At 40.8% G+C, this 22,821-nt stretch overlaps 1 protein-coding gene across 3 annotated transcripts; it reads right to left on the bottom strand.

The window, feature by feature from the left end:
* Window positions 1–224: 224 nt before the first annotated feature.
* Window positions 225–22,198, bottom strand: LOC123761048 (serine/threonine-protein phosphatase 6 regulatory ankyrin repeat subunit B). 3 transcript variants are annotated; one of them, XM_045746912.2, is made up of 4 exons: window positions 22,043–22,198; window positions 5,806–5,996; window positions 1,623–1,814; window positions 225–1,272 (listed from the first exon to the last, which is right to left on the bottom strand). In XM_045746912.2, the coding sequence occupies exons 2-4, from the start codon at window positions 5,987–5,989 to the stop codon at window positions 497–499; spliced, it is 1,152 nt and encodes a 383-aa protein (XP_045602868.2). In that variant the 5' UTR covers window positions 5,990–5,996; window positions 22,043–22,198; the 3' UTR covers window positions 225–496. The 3 variants fall into 3 exon arrangements, with proteins under 3 accessions (XP_045602868.2, XP_069195448.1, XP_045602866.2); XM_069339347.1 differs by lacking the exon at window positions 22,043–22,198 and adding an exon at window positions 12,789–12,891; XM_045746910.2 differs by lacking the exon at window positions 22,043–22,198 and adding an exon at window positions 10,309–10,918.
* Between the last annotated feature and the right edge of the window lie 623 nt (window positions 22,199–22,821).

The following is a 22,821-nucleotide window of genomic DNA, read 5'->3' as shown; positions in this document are numbered from 1 at the left end:
CTACGGAGATTGGTATGGCTAAATTGGACACGTTTCTTGTAAAAAAAAAATCCAGCAAATCTCAAGAAGAGAATAGAAATACAGAAAAAAGGAGCCCAAGAAGCACAATTTTTCAAAGTTTTTATGGTAGGGGGACTCTCCTGCCAGACAATAATCTCTCTCCTCTGCCTAACCACCTTCTACATGCCATAAGCTCTCTTTAGTGCAGGTAAAATGAGAATATATTTGCATTTCTTTCATTTATTTATTGTATTCAATGTGTACTGTTTGTAGTCTGGAATGGATTAATCCAATTTACAGGACTGTATTTCTTACGGGAAAAAATTATTGGTACTCAAACAGATCAGCACTCGAATTGCCTTCTGGAACCAATTAAGTTTGAGTACTGAAGCTCCACTGTATTGAGTCATACTTAAGTTAACCTTCAGAGCAAGGTCTGCTTAAATTAGGTAACTCCTTACCATGTTAATAACAAGAGCAAATTGTTTAAAAATAACTACAGGTTTACTGACTGAAAAGTGAGGAAATCTCGCCACACTGAGGGCAGAGTAGCTCTTGAAATTGCATGAAGTGCACTAGGTCCCAGATAGCAAGTCAGAGCTCGCCGGCATAAACTAGAGAGGTGTGGAGGTTGTCTTGTGGCTTCTTCAAGAAGTGCACGAATCCCAGAGTCTTGTATTTCATTTTCTATGTCCCCCCCTTGAATCAGTCGCTTAGTACGTGCTCCAGCTGCCAAAAGCAGAGCTACTGCACCCCAAGAAGCATCTCTTGATGCTGATACCAGTGGTGTATGCCCAAGATGATCCTCTGTGTTAGTGTCGGCCCCTGCAGTAAGGAGGAGACGCAAAAGATTCAGACGGTGCTCTAAAACGGCCATGTGTAAAGGTGTATGACCTAAAGAACCCTTAGTGTTCAAGGCACTTTTTGTTCCTACTTCTACTACTGCCGCAAGGATTCTCTCTGCATCCTGTCTACCACTTCGCACGGCAATATGAAGTGGTGTTTCCATGCCAGAATTTGTAATGCAAGCAGCAGGTGGATGAGCTATTGCCAATATTCTCACAGTTGAGGCTTTCACACCATTAACACCAACAGCATAGTGTAGTGCTGTATTGCCCCAATTATCAATAGTTTCAGGGCTTGCATGGGCATCGAGTAGAATTTCTACAATATGTGAATTTGCTGATGCAGCAGCACGGATGAGTGGAGTACACCCATCTCCATCAATGACATCTACAACTGCTCCGTGGGATAATAAAAGCTTCACCAAATCTGATAAGAAAAATAACATAATTATAATACTGCAGTTTACACAAATTTGTATTACAGTACTTTAACAAAAAGTACATAGACAAAAATCTTCTGTCTGATGATTTTATATCACTCCCAAGGAAAATATATAAAAACAAAATTTGGCACCCAAGTACAATAAATAAATTATTTCTGAAGGGTAAAGGTAAATGTATAAAGATTTTATAGTATTATGTTTTTAAAAAATATTTTTATGTACTGTACTGTATTTTTTGTCAATTTAATTCTGGAAAAATTTAAGTCCAGCCCTGGATTTAAATTTAAGCCCTGGTCCTTATTTATTTAGTATCAGAATTATTGTCATGTGTTACCTTGATTGCCTCTCACAGCAGCAAAATGGAGTGGAGTCCGTCCTTCATGAGTGCGAACATTGACATTGGCCCGAGCTTTGATAAGGAGGCCTGCCAAATGAGGATAACTGTGCGTACATGCTATGTGCAGTGGTGTTAGACCTCCAGAATCTCCTTGGTTAATGCTTACACCCAACTTCACCAGAAGCTCCACTGAAATACAACACAACTATATAATATTTTAGCTACCATAGCAAGTTATAATATTTTGAGTCAATAGGCATAATTAAGAATTAAATTTAGAAACTCGAGAAAAACAATGCAGATAAGTATGAATACAAGTTGTTAACACATCTTTCCAGAGAATTCAGTTTAAATAACATGTAAGAAATCCATAGGAATTTTTGTAACTGAATTAAGTATATACAATAACAATGTCAGAAATGTTAATGGCATCCCTGCTTGTAGAAATAATTGAAGTGATAAAGTAGTAAACTCTAAGGCCTCTATAGTACAGTACAGTATATTCATTGTCATGAGAATTAGAATACCAGTGACTGGTTAATTTAGTGGCCATGTTCTTGGTTCACACCCGAGGATTCTGGGTTCAATTTTTTTGGGGGTACAGAAATGGTTGTGCAAGTTTCCTTTCACCATTTACTAATAGCGAAGGGGTACCCATTCACCTATCAGTAAATAGGTACCCAAGGCTGGAGATGCACAAAGAGCTCCTAGATTTAACATAATTGAGAGAATAGCTTGTGTGGTGAGAGCAGAAAATCTATGCCAAGTCTGAACTTTGTGGTCCACAGAGATTTCAGCCACTGGTAACCAGAGATCCTGGATGTGGAGCTGTCATGGCTCAATGTTACAGGGTAGGGCAGAAGCAAACAGTGCTTGACTGATGACAAAGAAATTCACCCAAAAGAACATTAAAGACCAGGAAGCTCTCCCTCCACTCTAGTGTCTGGGAATGACAAATGAGTCACCAATTATCCATGAAAAACAGAATTGTCCACTGACCAAGATGAAACTGGGAGCCTATGAAATCCAATAAGAGGCAGAGGATCTAACTCATTAGAAACCAGGATCAGCTTAGAAGCATGGTCATGGCTTCACAGAAAGGAACAGCAGCAGGTCTGGCAAGCCTGCACAGCAGGCAGAACTATGGCAACTGCTTTATTAGGATTAGAAAGCGAGTCCAACCCCTTCCCCCCCCCCACCCCAACCCCCTGTCCAAACTGAAATCATGCATGCACCTATGGTTGAGTGGCTTGGAGAAGAGAGAGTGTTGAGAAAAGCTAAGCTTGAATTGGAAGATAAAACATGTTCCCCTCCTAGAGAAAGAGATCCTCTAGCTTGGGGACCTCAAAGCTGTATCAAATTGCAACCCTGATCCACCCACAAGGAATTACAATGACCTGGAGCCCTTCCCCAATAGAGGTTAAGGCAAAGGGCGGAGTGCAACTCTTAACTTCAACCAAAAGCCTAGGTTTTGGGGGTGGGGGTTGGGGTGAAGGAAGTGTGCCAAACACAGATGCATCTACATTCTCCAAGACATACACCTGAGGCCACAGCCTTCAATATGACCCCTGTAGGTGCTTCAGGGGTTCAGGCCTGAGTAGATTCAGCACCTTAACTAGCAGTGGGTCTTGGAGGGTGCACGCAAAGGATGATCCCTTATCTTGAGGTTATCTTGAGATGATTTCGGGGCTTTTAGTGTCCCCGCGGCCCAGTCCTCGACCAGGCCTCCACCCCCAGGAAGCAGCCCGTGACAGCTGACTAACACCCAGGTACCTATTTTACTGCTAGGTAACAGGGGCATAGGGTGAAAGAAACTCTGCCCATTATTTCTCGCCAGCGACTGGGATCGAACCCAGGACCACAGGATCACAAGTTCAGTGTGCTGTCCGCTTGGCCGACCGGCTCCATTATTGCGATGGGCCATATTTTGCCCAAACCCCCCTGCAGTTTTCAAAATATCTGAAATGTCCGAAATTTGACTCCTGAGCGTGATTTTTGAGCCGAATTCTGACTCTGCACCTATTTTCATTTTCATATTACGACTTTTTATACCGAAAATATGCCCATTACTGAAAACGGCGATGGGTCATATTTTGCCCAAACCCCCCTGCAGTTTTCAAAATATCTGAAATGTCCGAAATTTGACTCCTGAGCATGATTTTTGAGCCGAATTCTGACTCTCTGCACCTATTTTCATTTTCAAATTACGACTTTTTATACCGAAAACATGCCAATTACTGAAAACAGCGATGGGTCATATTTTGCCCAAACCCCCCTGCAGTTTTCAAAATATCTGAAATGTCCGAAATTTGACTCCTGAGCGTGAATTTTGAGCCGAATTCTGACTCTCTGCACCTATTTTCATTTTCAAATTACGACTTTTTATACCGAAAATATGCCCATTACTGAAAACGGCGATGGTCATATTTTGCCCAAATCCCCCTGCAGTTTTCAAAATATCTGAAATGTCCGAAATTTGACTCCTGAGCGTGATTTTTGAGCCGAATTCTGACTCTCTGCACCTATTTTCATTTTCAAATTACTACTTTTAATATCGAAAATATGCCAATTACTGAAAACGGCGATGGGTCATATTTTGCCCAAACCCCCCTGCAGTTTTCAAAATATATGAAATGTCCGAAATTTGACTCCTGAGCGTGATTTTGCAGCCGAATTCTGACTCTCTCCACCTATTTTCATTTTCAAATTACGAATTTTTATACCAAAAATATGCCCATTACTGAAAACAGCGATGGGTCATATTTTGCCCAAACCCCCCTGCAGTTTTCAAAATATCTGAAATGTCCGAAATTTGACTACTGAGCGTGATTTTTGAGCCGAATTCTGACTCTCTGCACCTATTTTCATTTTCCAATTACGACTTTTTATACCGAAAATATGCCCATTACTGAAAACGGCGATGGATCATATTTTGCCCAAACCCCCCTGCAGTTTTCAAAATATCTGAAATGTCCGAAATTTGACTCCTGAGCGAAATTTTTGAGTCGAATTCTGACTCTCTGCACCTATTTTCATTTTCAAATTACGACTTTTTATATAAAAAATATGCCAATTACTGAAAACGGCGATGCGTCATATTTTGCCCAAACCCCCCTGCAGTTTTCAAAATATCAGAAACGTCCGAAATTTGACTCCTGAGCGTGATTTTTGAGCCGAATTCTGACTCTGCACCTATTTTCATTTTCAAATTACGAATTTTTATATCGAAAATATGCCAATAACTGAAAACGGCGATGGGTCATATTTTGCCCAAACCCCCCTGCAGTTTTCAAAATATCTTTAAATGTCCAAAATTTGACTCATGAGCGTGATTTTTAAGCCGAATTCTGACTCTGCACCTATTTTCATTTTCAAATTACGACTTTTTATACCGAAAATATGCCCATTACTGAAAACGGCGATGGGTCATATTTTGCCCAAACCCCCCTGCAGTTTTCAAAATATCTGAAATGTCCAAAATTTGACTCATGAGCGTGATTTTTAAGCCGAATTCTGACTCTCTGCACCTATTTTCATTTTCAAATTACGACTTTTTATACCGAAAATATGCCCATTACTGAAAACGGCGATGGGTCATATTTTGCCCAAACCCCCTTGCAGTTTTCAAAATATCTGAAATGTCCGAAATTTGAATCCTGAGCGTGACGAGTCTCATGACTCATGATGAGTCAAATCATAGAACAAAGAACAACCCTTCAGCTTCATGCCAGCAACAGAAAAAGCCTGAACTGTAGACTCTTAAACAAGCCACCACCCGAGAGAGAGATTCAGCCAAAACTAAGATCCAGCAACAACACAAGGACAAAAAAATAATTAAACCAACAAGGTAGGCAACATAAATAAATGTGTAAAAACCAAGTAATATCCAGGAAAGCTGCAAGCAACAAAATATGGTTCGGAACTGTTTGGGGAATCCCTACGGAATCCCTACGGAATCCCAACGGAATCCCAACGGAATCCCAACGGAATCCCAATCCCATGACAACCCACCGACCAGACATACAATGTAAACAACCTCCTGGATGCCCAAGAACCAGCAGTCTGGGCCGAACGAGTCAACTTGTGGACCTGCCAGAAACAACAGTAGGCAGCAGCCAAACGCCAAACCTTGTCATAACTGGCAGTACCCTCAAAATATAAATTGTTCAAATACACTAACCCATGTCAAGCGCATTGTTTTCAACACAAAGGCAGAGTGCTGGCCTCTGCTGAGAGTTAATTGAGAAACGTATGTCAGTGTCCACTCCAGCTTGAAAGAGTTTGTGGGCGCGGTTTACATCATTATTCTGGATCGCCACTAAAAGCTGGGAGTCCAGTGCCCATCGACGCACTAAAGTTGCCATCACTGAACTGTGAAAAAAGTAAATTGTTAATATAATAATATTTCATATATAAGATGATGAAAGACTCCGCTTGTGGCATTTACAAATTATTAATTAGGCATTGCAGCCTTTAACCTTTAGACTGCTCAATTTCACTAAGAACTATACTGGAGGAGGGGGTGACAGGGTACCATACTCCATTACAGTATGTGCAATTCCACAAATAATTTTTGTATAACGTAATGAAATGTCCTTTTCTGGTAGGCCCTTAGTAGTTATCTGGGACTTTTGCAATGGTACTGCTAAACCTTAGGTTCATGCCAGGCCTTTGAGACTCATACCCATTGAAAACATTCAGGTGGATAGGAATATAAGCCCATTATACCAGCTGAGTATCAGCATAATTGAGCTGGATGCAACACCACCTTTGATCAACCACAACCAGCAGCATCACCACCTCTTATCAGTCTTGGTACGACCAAAAACGACCAGTCTCTTCCACCACTGGTACCTAACAGCAACCTTACATTTCATTTTGTCATGACACTATTGTACAACCACTGCTGTAACCACTTATATCATACGTACATCTAGTTGCCACAGTGTGTGTTTATTCTCCAAACCTGTCATAATGTTACATCCTCACACCCCTCTTCATCCTCTCTCAACACCCAACCTGCCCTTTCGAATCCTTCTCCCTCCTTCCCTCTCTACCACACTCTTCTCACCACTTTCCCCCTCATCTTCCCTTCTGTTCTTCAATATCACTAACCTATAACACAAAGTTGTTTCATCAACACACTCCTTAAGAGTCTATGGGAAAAATCTAAGTTTTTAAAGGTTTAAAGGATAAGTATTCATTAGAATTTAAGATTTTAATTTAGGAGTGATCAATGCATAGTTTCTGATACAATTAAAATAATAATGATAATAGTAGTTCAGTACAGTCATATAGTACTGCGAGTTTTCTCAAGATGATGTAGGTACAGAGTCACTTGGCACTGGTTTCCATGATACCAATCCCAACCCACCCATGTTATGCACATACCCAACAACAATTACTTAGGAAAATTGGGTGAAGCTAGCCCAAGCGTCTGGTTTCCAACCTCAGACACACACACATCCTTTCTGAGAAAGGTCCTTTCCAGTGATGAAGTGTATTTTTGCAGATGTCTTTATGTTGATGTCCCCAACTCTGGGACTCGGCCACGCGGCGTCCCCAACTTAGGAATTCCCAGAGTGACGTCCCCAAATTACAGGATTCACCGTGATGTCCCTAAATTAGGGAATTCAAAGCGCTAATCCTAAATTAGGGGTTAAATGAGTGTTAATCCCATAGTATGGATTAAATGAGTGATATGACCAAGTTAGGGATTCCGTGAATGTTATCAACTGTTCATTCGATGAAGAAATTCATTATAAATTCTCTGAATTGCGAAATTTACTATTAATTTACCGATAGGCTAGAATAGCTGCATACGGCATGACAGTGATCAAGATTAAATCCAGAGATTCTCGAGACAATAACTATTCTCAGCATTGTGAGAAGGAAGTGTCCTACAGCCCTGTAGGACACTTGCTTCAAGCATATTAAGCTTGAAGGTCACCGTGGTTACCATGTATACAGGTAATAAATCAAGCAGCGAAGCGAAGGTGAAGAGAGAGAACTCGCGGCTTGTCTGGAGGCAAGGTTAACAATGACTCCTCCAGAACCTGGCCTTGATGCAAATAGTCAGGCTCATTCAAATATGTTATAGATGAATGTATCACCCCCTGCTTGTTTGTGTTGCGAGAAGCTGGAAACTGATGGACTGATGTATCCGATACAATCAAGTGCATCTGTCAACCCGCCAAACACACACACCGAAACTACAACGTTGGTACAACGTTCGAACAAGTTTTAACACTCCTAACCAGTTATAACAACCAATATAGCAAGTTGTAACAACGTTCTAATACGTCATAAGCACGTTAAGATAAGATGTAACAACTTTATTACAAGTTGTAACAAGCGGAAAATAGAAAGTTTCGTTTTTTTTCCAGGGAATATTCTACGTATATACTGCACAAGTCACCATACACCCAAAACAGATGAAACACTGAGCTCTTTGTCTACACCAACGTAGACTATACATATGTACACTGTTGTCTATGCCAACAGCATACACACATGCATACTACATATATACACACGCTGGCAACAACTCATGGTATACAATGGAAGTAAGAGATTAGAATGAGCTATGACCCCACAAGGTCAAAGCTACTTACTCGCCGGGAACATGCTTTTCTATTTGTTTACAACTACTGTTGTTGTGGTAGAGAGGGGAACAGATGACTTCTGACTGTATTATCTGGCTTCGAGTTCACCCTTCCCACCACTCATCAATTTTTGATGATAAGGTCGTCAACACCTTATATCACTGATAAATATTGCCTCTAAATCTAACCCTAGATTACATGCTATTATTGTGACTTAATGTTTGGTAAATAATTTACTGTAATTTTGTGTAAAGAATTCTAAATATACAATCATTTATGAATAGGTTTTGAATTTGAATTTAATTCTTCCATTAGACATATTTATTCTACAAAATATTTATTTATTTTATTTATTTATGCATATACAAGAATGTACATAAGGAATGTGAGGGTACAAATATGGTAATTACAGTCTTGTAAAGCCACTAGCACGCGCAGCGTTTCGGGCAGGTCCTTAATCTAAGAAAATTTTAAGGAGGTAAATACTTGCAAAATTATATAACTTGATACTTTCCCGTTCAGTTTATGCGAATAAATTATATACTCCAATATTTAGGAAATTATATTTTGACCTGCAAGTGAGATATTCAGTAGCCATTAGGGTGAAATTTACGATGTAACTACCATCACCCACAACGACGCAGTTTTTCTAATGATCTTCAAAACAAATTGTACGCTAATTTTGTGACAATTAAGCTTGGCATTGAGTAAAAAGGAAAGTTAAATAATGTTAGCATGAGCCCACTATAAATGTGAATGACCCGCCACAATCAACAAGGTTGTGACGGGGGTGTGGTGTTAATGACCCGCCACAACCATCAAGGTTGTGACGGGGGCGTAGTGTGAATGACCCCCACAACCATTAAGGTTGTGACGGGGGTGTGGTGTTAATGACCCCCACACCCTCAAGTCTCGCTAATATTTATCGACACAAACCAAAACCTTGATACTGTTCCGCCACTGACGCAACATTTCCGACATCTTTAAAAAAACAAATACTACAAATAATTTGCACTTGTTTATGAATAGATCGATGTATTAAATCAATATTAGACTATAAACATGTATCAACTCCAAAATTATTCCTATGGATATATCCGCTCATGACATATCCGTGATTGGCAAGTCATATAAACAAACGATAAATACACGAGATTATATGTTGTTAATGATACAATATTTCTTAATTTATCCCCATTAAACCTGTTTGTAATCTAGGCAGTCTAGAAGAGTTTGGAGAATGTGACCCACAAACCAGTTGATCGCCTAGATGAGGTCCCGCGATGAACCATCTGAACCAAACCAACCCATCCTCCTGTTTAGATAGAACTTTTCGTAACTATGTGAACCATAGTACAAATATTGACGTACTAAGCAATTAAATAGTAGAACTTTGTACTATTCACTTTATAGTCAGAAAAAAATTAAGGTAAAAACTAACAAATATTTCTATATGAGGCCTCAGATAGCGTGTATTAGGCCTAGGAAGGTTAGGTTAGTTTGTCTTTCCAACACAAGTAGAAAATCGTTTTTCCGGTTTGTACAAATTCAATAGTACACCATATACCGTGAATAATAGTCAAACGTGAAAATAGGGAGTACCACAATAGGCCTTTTTACCATACTTCTTAAACCCTCATCATAATGGTATGTGGAGGTGTGTTCAATGTTAGTTTGATGAAACCCTGGGTACATCTTGTATCACGTGTGTGTGAACATCCATCCCCATATAATTAGAACTAAATAAAATAATTTAATGAGCATGTAGTGTCCTTCACGACCATGGGATGTATAATATCCAGAAGCCATGCGAGTGAACCTGTCCGTCCGTCTACACCTCGTGTCACCAACTGAAACATTTGAATATAACGCTCATGTGCACACCTTGCGCATGAGCGCAAGGTGTGCGCATGATCAAGGTGTGTAACATGATCAGGTCCATCACTCATTATCTGGAGCTTATTCAAATAGGTACAAGTGTCATTTGAACCAAGTATTGAACAAGTTCATATGACTTCATTCTACATAGTATAATTTGTAATTCAAACACTATATTAACTATTAACATTCGGTCTTACCTCTATTAAACAGCTTTGATAATTACAAAACTGGTGTAAATCTCAGGCGAGTCTAGCAATAGACAAGGTTACGACGAGCCACTACACTGAGCCGCTTCAACACTCTTGCACGAGTATGTAATATATACGAATGTCAGTTCAAGAATGTCAGTTCACAAGGTGTTGAGCTACTTGACCCTTCACGTTCGTACTGTTAAGAGTCTGGCGCTGTACTGAAAGCTTCCAGGGATGACTTTAGGCCACGGTGGGTGCTGGACAGCACACCATCATCGGGGGAACCCCCACAACCCCACCCCCATACGCTTCCGCTCTTACACACACATTTAAGAAGGCGGCGGGGGAGGAGACGCTCGCTGCGAGCGAAAAACTTGTAGAATAGCTTCAGGTGAATAATGGTGAATTCCTGACTAGGAAAATTTGTATATACGTTAATGATAAAACGAAGCGTTGTACGGGGTTAACTCGTAAGAATAGCCTACAGCGAACAAATTCACACGGAAAGGTTCGCGTTTCATTCACGAAAGGTTTAGGCATAATTCATGGATAAAGGTCATGTCACTCGTACACCCGTAACCACTTCCAGCCGTACAAGTTGACCACTTGCCAACCATCTACCGCTTCAAATATGTTCGCTGTGAAAACAGTGAATTAATGACTGCCACAGTTGTGGAACTCCAAGACATACCAAGGAAACACTGAATCCAAAACACTCATTATTAAAGCGTTATTGCAAAAGCAAACATGGCCACGTGTAGGACTATGATGAGCACATGTCTGCCATTCCAGGAGGCGCTTGCCGCTTATCCCATTGACACAAGAGGTGACGTCACATGTTTCTCTGGTTCCAGTGAAGGCGGCGGCCCGGTGAGCCGAGTCTGGGTGGCGACAAAAAACTGGTTCAACTTGCCGCTACCACAACAACGCCACACTGCCTCCCCCATCACCTGCTGCTACCACAACAACGCCACACTGCCTCCCTCATCACCCGCCGCTACCACAACAACGACGCCACACTGCCTCCCTCATCACCTGCCGCTACCACAACAACGCCACACTGCCTCCCTCATCACCTGCTGCTACCACAACAACGCCACACTGCCTCCCTCATCACCCGCCGCTACCACAACAACGCCACACTGCCTCCCTCATCACCCGCCGCTACCACAACAACGCCACACTGCCTCCCTCATCACCCGCCGCTACCACAACAACGCCACACTGCCTCCCTCATCACCTGCCGCTACCACAACAACGCCACACTGCCTCCCTCATCACCCGCCGCTACCACAACAACAATACACTGTGTCCCTCACTACCTATCACTACCACAACACATGGCCCCTCTTGACCTTGTGCCAGCAGCACGTAGTTAACTGAAACTTGGTTACTATTAACTTTCACAACTAGTATTACATTCGGATATTTACAGGGAAGCTATATACGGTTAATTTAAAACATTAACTCAATGTTAATTATGAATTAAGTGGATGAAGACTAATAGAACTGAGAAATAAATGAGCAGATATTATTCACTCTTATGAGAGGCAGGGAGCAAGGGCTCTCGTCTGCTGATGCACAATAGTATCAATAGTTTCTTGATATTTTGACTTGATATTGTGTATTTTTTTAATTGTGTATCTGCAACTTATTACACAATCACCTCACTCATGATTGCTTCGCTAATAAAGTATCTTGCTTATATACTGTAAATTATGCAGTTTGCGACAGGCAGGCCAATTTTAATGGTTGTCTTTGAGCAAAATTTACAAACTTAAATCTCCGTGCCAAATAATACAATGGCTTTCCTGGATACGTATGTCCACAACAAGTGAAGAACCTACTCTAAGTGCCTCGGGGTGGGGTACAGTCTAAGACCTCAGAAACTTATTTACCCCCTCGACGTCATCGCTACTACAAACAAACCTAGCCTAACTCAATCTGAACGAATCTAGCCAAACGTTATTGTTGTTTAAGATTCGCTACTTGGAACAATAAGTTCCAAGCAGCACGGACTATGGTGAGCCCGTTGGGAACTTACCTGGCACAGGAGCGGGGCTGTTCGTTGTGGCCAAACGAAAATAAGACATATACATTTGTTTTATATGTGTCGTGCACGATGCGTGACGCCACTATGACGTCATAATGTCCATGCCGATGGGTTGCAGCCAATGAAGGCTTTAGCTCCTACTGTGGACGGGTGCAAAGATATTTGATGCATGCATGCGTGTGTGCAAGCGCTGGTGGTTCACTAGCTATTCTGTATCCTTGGATCAAGCGCATTACAAAAGCATGTGTTGTCGCTATAGGTGCCTTTGCCTCGAATGTAACTGCCACATGGGAGCGGTGCATGGGCGTTGCATCTCTTGAATTCTGACTTGCATTTTCCATGAAGAGCCGGCCAGCCTTTAATTTGTGCGCACCTATTATTTAAGTGCATTACGATATTCAATTCACACTGCACCCCGGGCCGCACCACTTACTGAGAATCGGAGATCTCCCAAATGTGAAGACGAGGTAGACCATGAGAGGTGCATATGTTACGACACATGCCTGCTTCCTCAGTCCTATCCTTCCCTGGATTTAACCTGTTATTGCATCAGGATGACACACTGTTTTGGAAGGGAACTGTTTACAAATATGTATTTGTTGTCTCTGTGCCTGTTGTGACGTAACCAGAGTATAATTCAAACACCATACTGTATTTGTGCAAGGGATTATTAAGCCAACAAGTGATGTATTTGTACCTAGAGCACATTTGACCTTAATCATAAATATGAAACGAACGAATACAATTCCAACGCTGAAAATAGATAAACATATTGATAAGCGTTAACATATTGATGAAAATAAATATCAGCATATTCATGAAAATAGATCAAGATCAGCATATTGAAAAGAAAATGCCGGTGGACTTTAGTATTCTGTAACAAGGTTGGGTACACAGCCGAGTGCTGCTATCCTATTTTATATAATTAATTATATAGAACAGGATACTGTAGCAGCACACAGCTATATACCCAAGCTTGTTAAAAAAAACACGTGAAATTTTCAATGACCCAAGAGTCGAAGTAAATTATATTTGGATATTTTCAAGTAACGTCCCTTTTAAATCTTATAACTTATGTGGGAAAAGGGTTTAATTAATGCAGACGGCGTCCTGAGAATCTGAATTACGACGCAGTGACCGCCGGCTGCAGACCTTAAGAATTAGTCCTACACGGGTGGAGACCCTCACGCAATATTCAGGTCACGTCAAGATACATCACCTGTGAACAAAGCTAATCCGATAACGTAGTAAAATATATATGGTCAGTAACACCCGGCCACGTTCTCCTGAACGTTCTTATAAAGATATTGGCCCACCAAGGTTGCTGGCTCACTGGTTATAAGACGCGCTTACATTCAACTTGACATTGACTTGACTTAAGGCCGCTTCACTCAACGAGTTGCAAGCGCTTGTGCACGATGTTTCTGTTGCGATTCTTGGGTATAAACAGGTTATCGTCAGCTGATAAATATACCAGTTTTACACAGCCCGATCTCATGATTAGGCAAGCGTCAAACACAACGACGTAGTTGTGACTAACCAGAAGCGTAGCAGCCTAGGCTACCACACGATACCCAGTCCGATGCTCATTAGTTCCAAGGAACGTCAATCGTGTCTCCAGCATAGGTGACGCGTTTGATCAGCGGTTGGCAAATATTATGCAACAGATATAGCTGACACGTCCCTACTGTTGCTCTAGCTGCAACCAGACTGGCGGCAGTGATGTAACCAGACTGGCGTCAATATAAAGAAAGGCTTAACATTTATGAAGATTGTGGCAGGGCATCATCCAGGCTATTGTGCAAATGTCAGAATTGCAAAATTGATGTCTCATATATATTTCTTATACTGCACCTTTCCTTACTCTAATGCCTGAAAAATGCTTAAATGATTTGACAAAAAAGAAAATTTAGTTTAGTTCATATGTTGTTCACACCATACTCATTCCGCGGGCACTAGTGGGTGGAAAAGGTTATAGAGAACATAACGAACTCAGGAACTGAACCCTAATATTAATTTAAGAGAACATATAATCCATATATGTTCTCGTATACAAAAAAAGAAAATATGTTGGCATTTCATATTCCCAAGCATCAATGATCGTGTAACTAAACTTGATGCTTTAATTGATATCAAAATATTGTTATCAACTCCTCTTAACCCTTGCTCAAAAGTCCTCCTCTCAAGGTCGACATCCTTGCAAAATACAATTAAATACGCAGAATGTAGCAGTCTCCAGCTTTACCAAGCAAGTCTGACATTTGCACAATAGGTTGGATGACACCCTACCACAGTCATCAGAACTCTTACGCCTCTCTTGATATTGACGTCTTATATCACTGACTACATCAATGGCGTCAGAGGCCGGTCACATCCCTGACGTTAGTCTGACAACAGCGGAACTTTCCTTCTCCCTGGAAGACAGCACGTATATAATAAATCTGTCCCATTAAACTCACACAAAAAAAATTACAGACCAACCGTCCTACGCCTCACCTTCGCCTTCACAACGCTTCGAACCAGATCAACACACCTATAGTTTCCAGCACTACCGTATTGGGCTCCATATAAACTAATTAAACAAAGCTATTCTAATCTTACATAGATTAAAGAGGCGTAAACACCTCTCACTTTCTCCTTGCCCACCATGTCTCCTCCGTCATGATTGATTGATTCATGAAGATTAAGCCACACAAGAGGTGGGACGGGCATGAATAGCCCGTGCCGTCATGAGCATGTTGTTTGTTGCAGGCGATGAGTCACAACGTGGCTGAAGTATGTTGACCAGAACACACACTAGAAGTTGAAGGGACGACGACGTTTCGGTCCGTCCTGGACCATTCTCAAGTCGTTGTTTGTTGTTGCTTAAGATTCAGCTACTGGGAACAAAAAGTTCCAAGTAGCACGGGCTATGGTGAGCCCGTAGGCCTCGTGTCATGAGTTGTTGTTGTTATAGATTCAGCTACTCAGAACACGTTCCAAGTAGTACGGGCTGTGGTGAGCCGTAGTGGACTTACCTGGCACAGGAGCGGTGCTGTGAGGGTCATGAGCACTGCTACAGTATTAATATAGTGTGGGGTTGAGCCAGGCATGGGCCGACTCGAGTTGGGCCTGGTGGGGGAGGGTGGTGCGTGATCCTGGTGTGACCTTCAACTTGTACACCGTCCTACGCCTCACCTCGCCGGATCCTGCGCCACAATTCATTGTCTACAGCCTTGCACATACCAATATACACTAGAAACACAGTAGGCCAATAATGGGCAATGTGAGGCATGGTTTGACTAGAAACACAGTAGGCCAATAATGGGCCAGGTTTGATTAGAAACGCAGTAGGCCTATAACCGGTTGGTCGAGCGGACAGCACGCTGGACTTGTGATCCTGCGGTCCCGGGTTCGATCCCGGGCGCCGGCGAGAAACAATGGGCAGTTTCTTTCACCCTATGTCCCTGTTACCTAGCAGTAAACTAGGTACCTGGGTGTTAGTCAGCTGTCACGGGCTGCTTCCTAGGGGTGGAGGCCTGGTCGAGGACCGGGCCGCGGGGACACTAAAGCCCCGAAATCAAAATAACCTCAAGATAAGATAACGTGAACACACAAAACTGTGCAAATGTGTGTCCCGCCCATAAATCAATATACCAAGTCGCCAACCTTGTGAATTACGACAGAATTCCGATATGTCACCTGGTCAAACACGCGCCGGGCAGTCACAGTACCCAAGATGGTAGTCCCCATCTCTCCATTCGTCACTCCGCAAAAAAATCAACGGTTTGGTGAAACACACACCCATGCAACCCACTTAACCTATTGAGACCGATACATAGAAAACGTCAATAATACTGCGTTTTAACATTTACATTAACGTCGCATTTGTAGCGGATTGGTCGAATGCGACGTATTTGGGAGAGAGGACGGGTTGTTGATACTAGCGTCAGTGTGCTTACCTAACAGTGACTATGAAGGCGTTTCTCTAGGAAGAGAATCCCGCCTGTTATCTTTGTTGTTCCATGGGTGCGCCTTTCCTTATTAACTTTAATTAGCTGATGTAGAGGTTCATATATCGTCTTGAAGTTGTGGATGGAAGTCACATCATTTATTATTATTATTTACTCAGGCGAGTACAGCAGGCGGAACTTTCCCTTCCCATAGCTTGTAAGCCTTACCCACTAGTTTTTCCTAAAATACGTCCCGCCAATCGGTTAAAAGCCAATTACCCAATTATTGCTGGCCGAACAGTTAAGGAAGCCCCGAACGTGAGGCTACACCAAAAGCTCCCGAGGTGCTGGGCTAGTGTGTTACCACTGAGCCACCACAGACTTCCAGGCACGGGTGCGTGCGTCACTCATTCACTATAAAGACAGGCTATTTAATACAATGGGACACACGCACTAGGGGACACAGGTGGAAACTGAGTGCCCAAACGAGCCAGAGATATTAGAAAGAACTTTTTTAGTGTCAGAGTGGTTGACAAATGGAATGCATTAGGAAGTGATGTGGTGGAGGCTGGCTCCATACACAGTTTCAAGTGTAGATATGATAGAGCACAATAGGCTCAGGAACTTGTACATCAGTTGATTGACAGTTGAGAGGCGGGACCAAAGAGCCAGAGCTCAACCCCCATAAGCACAACTAGGTAAGTACACACACTCACAAAAGAGAGAGAGAGAGAGCGCGAGAGAGAAACTATCTCCCTTAGTAATGTACCTGCCTGCTAGATGACTCCTCTCCACAACCCTGACCTTCACATTCCAACTTCCTATCCTCCGAGTGGCATAGACAGGGTTGACATGGATAGGCTGACATTGTGGAAGGAAGGGGGGCCAGTTAGGAAACTAAAATATTCAAATCGGCCTGAGAGACAAGAATAGGAACTTTCATTGAATGATTAGTGATGAAATTGAATGAGCAAGTGAGACAGGTAGTGGAGGAATAATCCACATACGTGGATTCAAATGCCAGCATGGCAGGCATGAATCTATATATTGTTGGTCTATACACTCAAAGGTGTATAGACCAATAATGTTAGTCGTGTGAAGGTTAAGAGGCGGAAGACAAGAGCCGCAGCTCAATCCCGGCAACCACAACTAGGCTAATACACTGGATCACACTCGCCTGCGCTGCTCTGAGCCGGCTGACAACGCCCTCCCGTAGATGCAGTAGTATTACCGTTCGAGAATCTGCCGATTTTGTTGGGTGAACACGAACGAAATGTGACATTGTAAATTAGTGTGATGATCGGCTGGTATCGATCGTTCTCTTTCGTGTATCAAATTCAAATGAAGTTCTTTTTTGCATCAATACGATCTCAACTTACATGAGGACACTCAAAAGTTTTATATAATCCGCACGTTTCTTAAAATGCATATGTCGTAGTCAATATATTAGTTTATGCATGCATATCAGTTTAATCATAGGTCAAAAGTTTAATTAAATCCACTCCAACTTAATTCATTACTTCAACGCCACATTCGAAAGTTTTATCTAGTTCATTACCAAAATCCCTGAGTTAATCCCAATTACTCCCAGCATAGTCACTAACTTCCGCCAAGTTTCGCCAAGGTCCTTTGTCTTCAAAGTAGTTATTATTAGTATAAATATATGCGTACGTGACTTGACTCCCACACACACATACATACATACACGCTCGCGCGCACACAAAATATCCTCGCACACACATGGAAGGGAACAAAGAGGAATGAATAAAGCAATTTAGGTACCAAACCTTCAGATTGGAGGCCAGACTCTTGGGGTTAGCCTCATCCAAATTTTCAGGTAGAAATGTTATGGGGAGTAAGAGACGGACATTGGCTAGTTATGAGTTGCCTGAGCTTTATTTCTGATTTCTGAAAGGTGGCTTGAGAACACTCACGAATAGACAAATGAAAACTCTTCCGATTCAACATTTTAGAGGATATAACATTCACATATCAGAGCGCTCAAACTCTCAGTTCGTTGTTTTTTCTGAAATACGAGTGTAACACTTTACAAAATCTGGACATGAGAGAGCTGAAAAGGACAGAACAACTGGCAAATGATTTTAAAAATTATGATTAAAACTTTATAATTTGTGATGAGCATGATTTTCAAATGTTCATCTGCAGCTGGTGCAATTGTTAGTCCTGAGGAGTGATCAGTCTGATACGAGATTGTTCTTTTGGGCTGATGAATTGCGTGTTTGGTATTTCTTTCAGAATGTTCTCGTGGATGCGTCCTATATTGCGCGTGGTAGTTCATGCATTGAAGGATGAATAGGTTCTCGTGTAAGCCGACATGTGAATGTGCGAGAGGTTGTGGGAATCAAAGTTGGGAGTGTGCAATATCTGAGATTGGGATCTACAAGACACTTTAAACTGGTTATTTTACGCTGCGGGTAGGGTGGGTGGGTGCCTCGGGCGCATGCACTCAGCCGCAGACACAACATGCATGTTTGTTCAACATTGAAACATTCAGTAATGTATAGTGTGGGAATAAGTTTGATGGGTTTACACTTGGTGATCGATGAAAACAAAGTGCGATGTCTCCTTGTCTCAGATTTTAAGTTTTATTTAAATTCTTTGTATATTCTCAGGCTGCTTATAGACACTTAGTTATAATCAACTCTCTCTGAGAGTCCTATATAACAAAAAGCTTTTGTAACATGATTCCAGCCACTCTTGGGGCTAAGATGCAATGAAATCAACATGAAACACTTTAGTTTCATCCTTTGTTGTTTATACTGTGTATAGCTTCAAACACATTACAATTATGTTTTAATATGTTAAGAAAATTAAAGATGAAACGAGTTAATATGAAAGTGTACATTTTGGATACATAAAAACAAGACAGCGCTATTCACAAGCAACAGTAGACGTAACATTAGGCTGTAATAAAGCATAGCAGAAGCGAGGTGGTGATATTGGGGGCGCGGGAGGGCGAGGTGGGCTGGGTCGAGACTGGCAGGGATGCAACACGAGAGTCTGGTCTAGCTAGCAATAATGTGAGGTGGTTGGCAGGTTCAAGGTCGCTGGGCTAGTCAAACCCAGAGGGCATCTTTGTACTGACGCTTCTCCACCCACCCCTTATAAACCTGTTATGCCTCTTGCCGAATATGCCTGAACAATAAAGAACAGATCTTTCATATTTTTTAGAACAGATCTTTACGTTGCAGGTTTTATTTTCAATCCAATTTAAAATTTATCTCGATACGTATCTGTTTTTGTCTGTTCTATTCCTAGAATAGGAATAGGACACCGTCTCAATTTCTGCAATGTCATGAAATGGTATTCATAGTAACCTGTGGTATATATATTATATATAATGCTTTTTATAATGCTAATATCGTTAGTGAAAAATCCTGTAACTACACTTAGGTAATTTCACTCTGGGGAGCACTGCAACTGTCACACATTACTGCAATAATGTTAAAGAAACTGACAAGTGTTATAGGAAATGCAATCTTCCCATGAGGGTATCAAATAATAAGGGAAGATAGGGTGTACAAGGGTGGAGGTGGTGCAGCCATACTTTTACAACTATCCTGGCACGTTGAGGAAGTAAAATTATCAGAGGAACGAATCAGCAAAAGAACAATATTACTTATTAAAAATAATAGTTGGGAACATAAATACAGTAAAGTGGTGACAGTGATTTAGAATCCTGTACTAAACAATAGGAAGCATAAAAAAGAATATAAATGTAAAGAGTAGTGATGAGACAATTAATTAGAATCAGTAATGAGAATTTGAAAAATCGAGCATTTTTAGTAATCGGAACAGGGCGAAATTTGTCACGATTTCCAATTCTTAAAACAATTTTTTAACATTTAATAACATTTTTTTTATTAAATGCTAATGACTTTCCCAAGGCCCCTTACTATTTTCTGTAATGTTGTACCCATCTACGAAAAAAATAAAAAATGTGATTGAGCTGTACTAAGTGTGTTACCATTCATACCTAATTTTTTTGCAAACTCTATGGGTTGAATACACTGAGCAAAATCATAATTTCAACCTGTCACAAAGGATAACAACCAAGAGAACCTGTATGTAAAATATTTAACCATATCTAGCTTATTTCCCACGCCCAAGCCTTGAACTCTCATCTTGAAAGGAAAACGGGCCATATTTTACTGAACAAAAACCTCTGCAATTGGAAAAATAAGAACCATAGAAATTGGTTTTAACTAATGTTCAGTGGCTTCCCTAAGGTCCATCTATTTCTTGTAATGTTGCCTCCTGTATTGTACCTAGATGGGATTCTGGGAGTTCTTCTACTCCCTAAGCCTGGCCTGGGGCCAGGCTGGACTTGTGTGAGTCCTCCATCTATGAACTTCATCTCAACATCCAAAGCAAATTCACACATCCCCTGCTTCAGCGCACCCTTGTTAGTCAAATCGAGTGAGTAAATCTGGTATGGAAAGTATGTGCTCTAACCGGAGATTCGCCGAATCAAGGTTTGTTGAATTGCGATTCTACTACAGTATTTATAACCTGATTTTGAAAATTGTCCTTAAAACTTGACAGGAAAATAAGAGGTTTCATGCTGTACAATAGTGTAGGATTTAACAGCTCTACATCTGGCAACATTGAGCAGCATTTGGTGCAGTTCAGTCATTTCATAAGAAAATTTATACAAATCAATCATTGTTGCAAAAGAAGGTTTGTGGTGTAATTTTGTTGCAGTGCAAAATGAGGTTCAGCTTCATTAATCATTTGGAAGCTAGCAGGTTATATACTTTTAGTGAATAAATTTCCAGTGTAAACCAAAGACTACCCTAGTAATGCATGTGTACAAGCAGTTGCAGCCTATCTCATGCATGAAAAACACAATTTGAAAACTGAACTTACGGTGCTGCACACGAGAGAAGATTTGTGTAAATCAGAAAATCTCATTTACCTCTTAGAGATTATGAGCAACACTTATCTGTACTCAACATTTCCAAGATTACGTGTATGTAAATGATACAGAAATGGATGAGGCATCATGGTCATAGATTACCACCACTGTATCCGTATACACGAATTAATCAAATTATAAAGCTCTACACATGAAAAATAAGCAGAATGCAAGGCATGACAACTATATCTTCCATTCCATACCACCTATTTTCATGAGCAAAGCTATAAAACAAGATTTATTTCCATAATTTCTAAGTATAATTTAAATAATGTAGCACATCATTAGCCTGTATCCAACATATAATAATTATTATTATTATTAATACACATTAGTTTACTGACCATCAAAATATATATATATTTACAATACTGTATGTTAAGTACAGGGTCTTATTTCACCAAATTAAGGTTCACTTTGCCCTTTTTTCAGAGATATTCAAGACATAAGATTCAATTCTGAGAGTGGCACATTTACTACAAGTTCTCAGAGCAGAGGTGTCTCTTAAGATCATGTGATGGTCAGGTGTTGGTCCTCTGGTCTGTACCTCCTCCAGTTCTGGGGTGTTGTTTCAATCAGGTTTTACCACTTTAGTAAATAAACACAAACCCCACACATTACACGTGTGATAAGGTGGCGACATTTGCGTTCACTCTTGAGTATTAATAGTCGAAATCGTGTACTGTACCTCATAATAATCCTAAAAATTCATATAAACATTCATATCCACACACAACTTGGCCGACATGGTTATTTTGATACCAATTTAAGATGTATAGAAACGTCAATTTCGTGATATATGTGAATGACACTTACCAATTCTTGGATATGGGCAAATAGTCAAATCTTCAAGGTATGTCCATGCAGAGGCTGGCGGTGATTTAAGAACTAAATATATAACTAGTGAGGAGGAGGAGGAGCCTCCTTGGCGGCGCCACACTCACCACAGTTTGTGCGAGATCTCGCCTTCTCGCCTCGCTCCTCGCACCTGGCCAATGTTTGCATGTCGGAAATCCTATTAGACTTAGTGTTCGAATTAAAACCTTTCAAAATCTTGAGTACTATTAAAGCCACCACATTACTTTACTCACCAACCATCAAATATACATTAGTTCTGAACATAATTCAGAATCAACGTAATCTCGGCTATATGTAACCAGAAACTTGGTGTAAGTACATTTCTCGATGTATCTATTGTATTCCTCCACGAAAATATTATCCGTGTACTTATTTATAACAAGACTAATGGAAGATTTCAGGCAAATATACATTGGGGCAATACTGTATTCAAGTACGCGTTATCATCTATTTTTATCATTGTCGCCCCTTCAATAAACAACAACTCGTCTAACAATGATGTAGTATATCAATGGAATTATTATATTATTAAAGGTTTGACATGTATAAATAGGAACTGCATTGCAAGGCCCATTTGCACTCTGTTAAGAACATATATTTGGATAATTATTTGAATAAAACAATTTATATCAGTATATATAATGCATGTCCAACTTGAATATGATTATACTAAAAGGTTGTCCAACAAATGAAAATGTCAATATTGTAAGTAAAAATAATATCCTTACATTTCCAAT

The sequence above is a fragment of the Procambarus clarkii genome, chromosome 41 (genome assembly GCF_040958095.1).
Source record: "Procambarus clarkii isolate CNS0578487 chromosome 41, FALCON_Pclarkii_2.0, whole genome shotgun sequence".
Taxonomy (NCBI): domain Eukaryota; kingdom Metazoa; phylum Arthropoda; class Malacostraca; order Decapoda; family Cambaridae; genus Procambarus; species Procambarus clarkii.
Note: the sequence above shows the minus strand (reverse complement) of the source record. Positions and strands in the feature narration are given on the sequence as shown.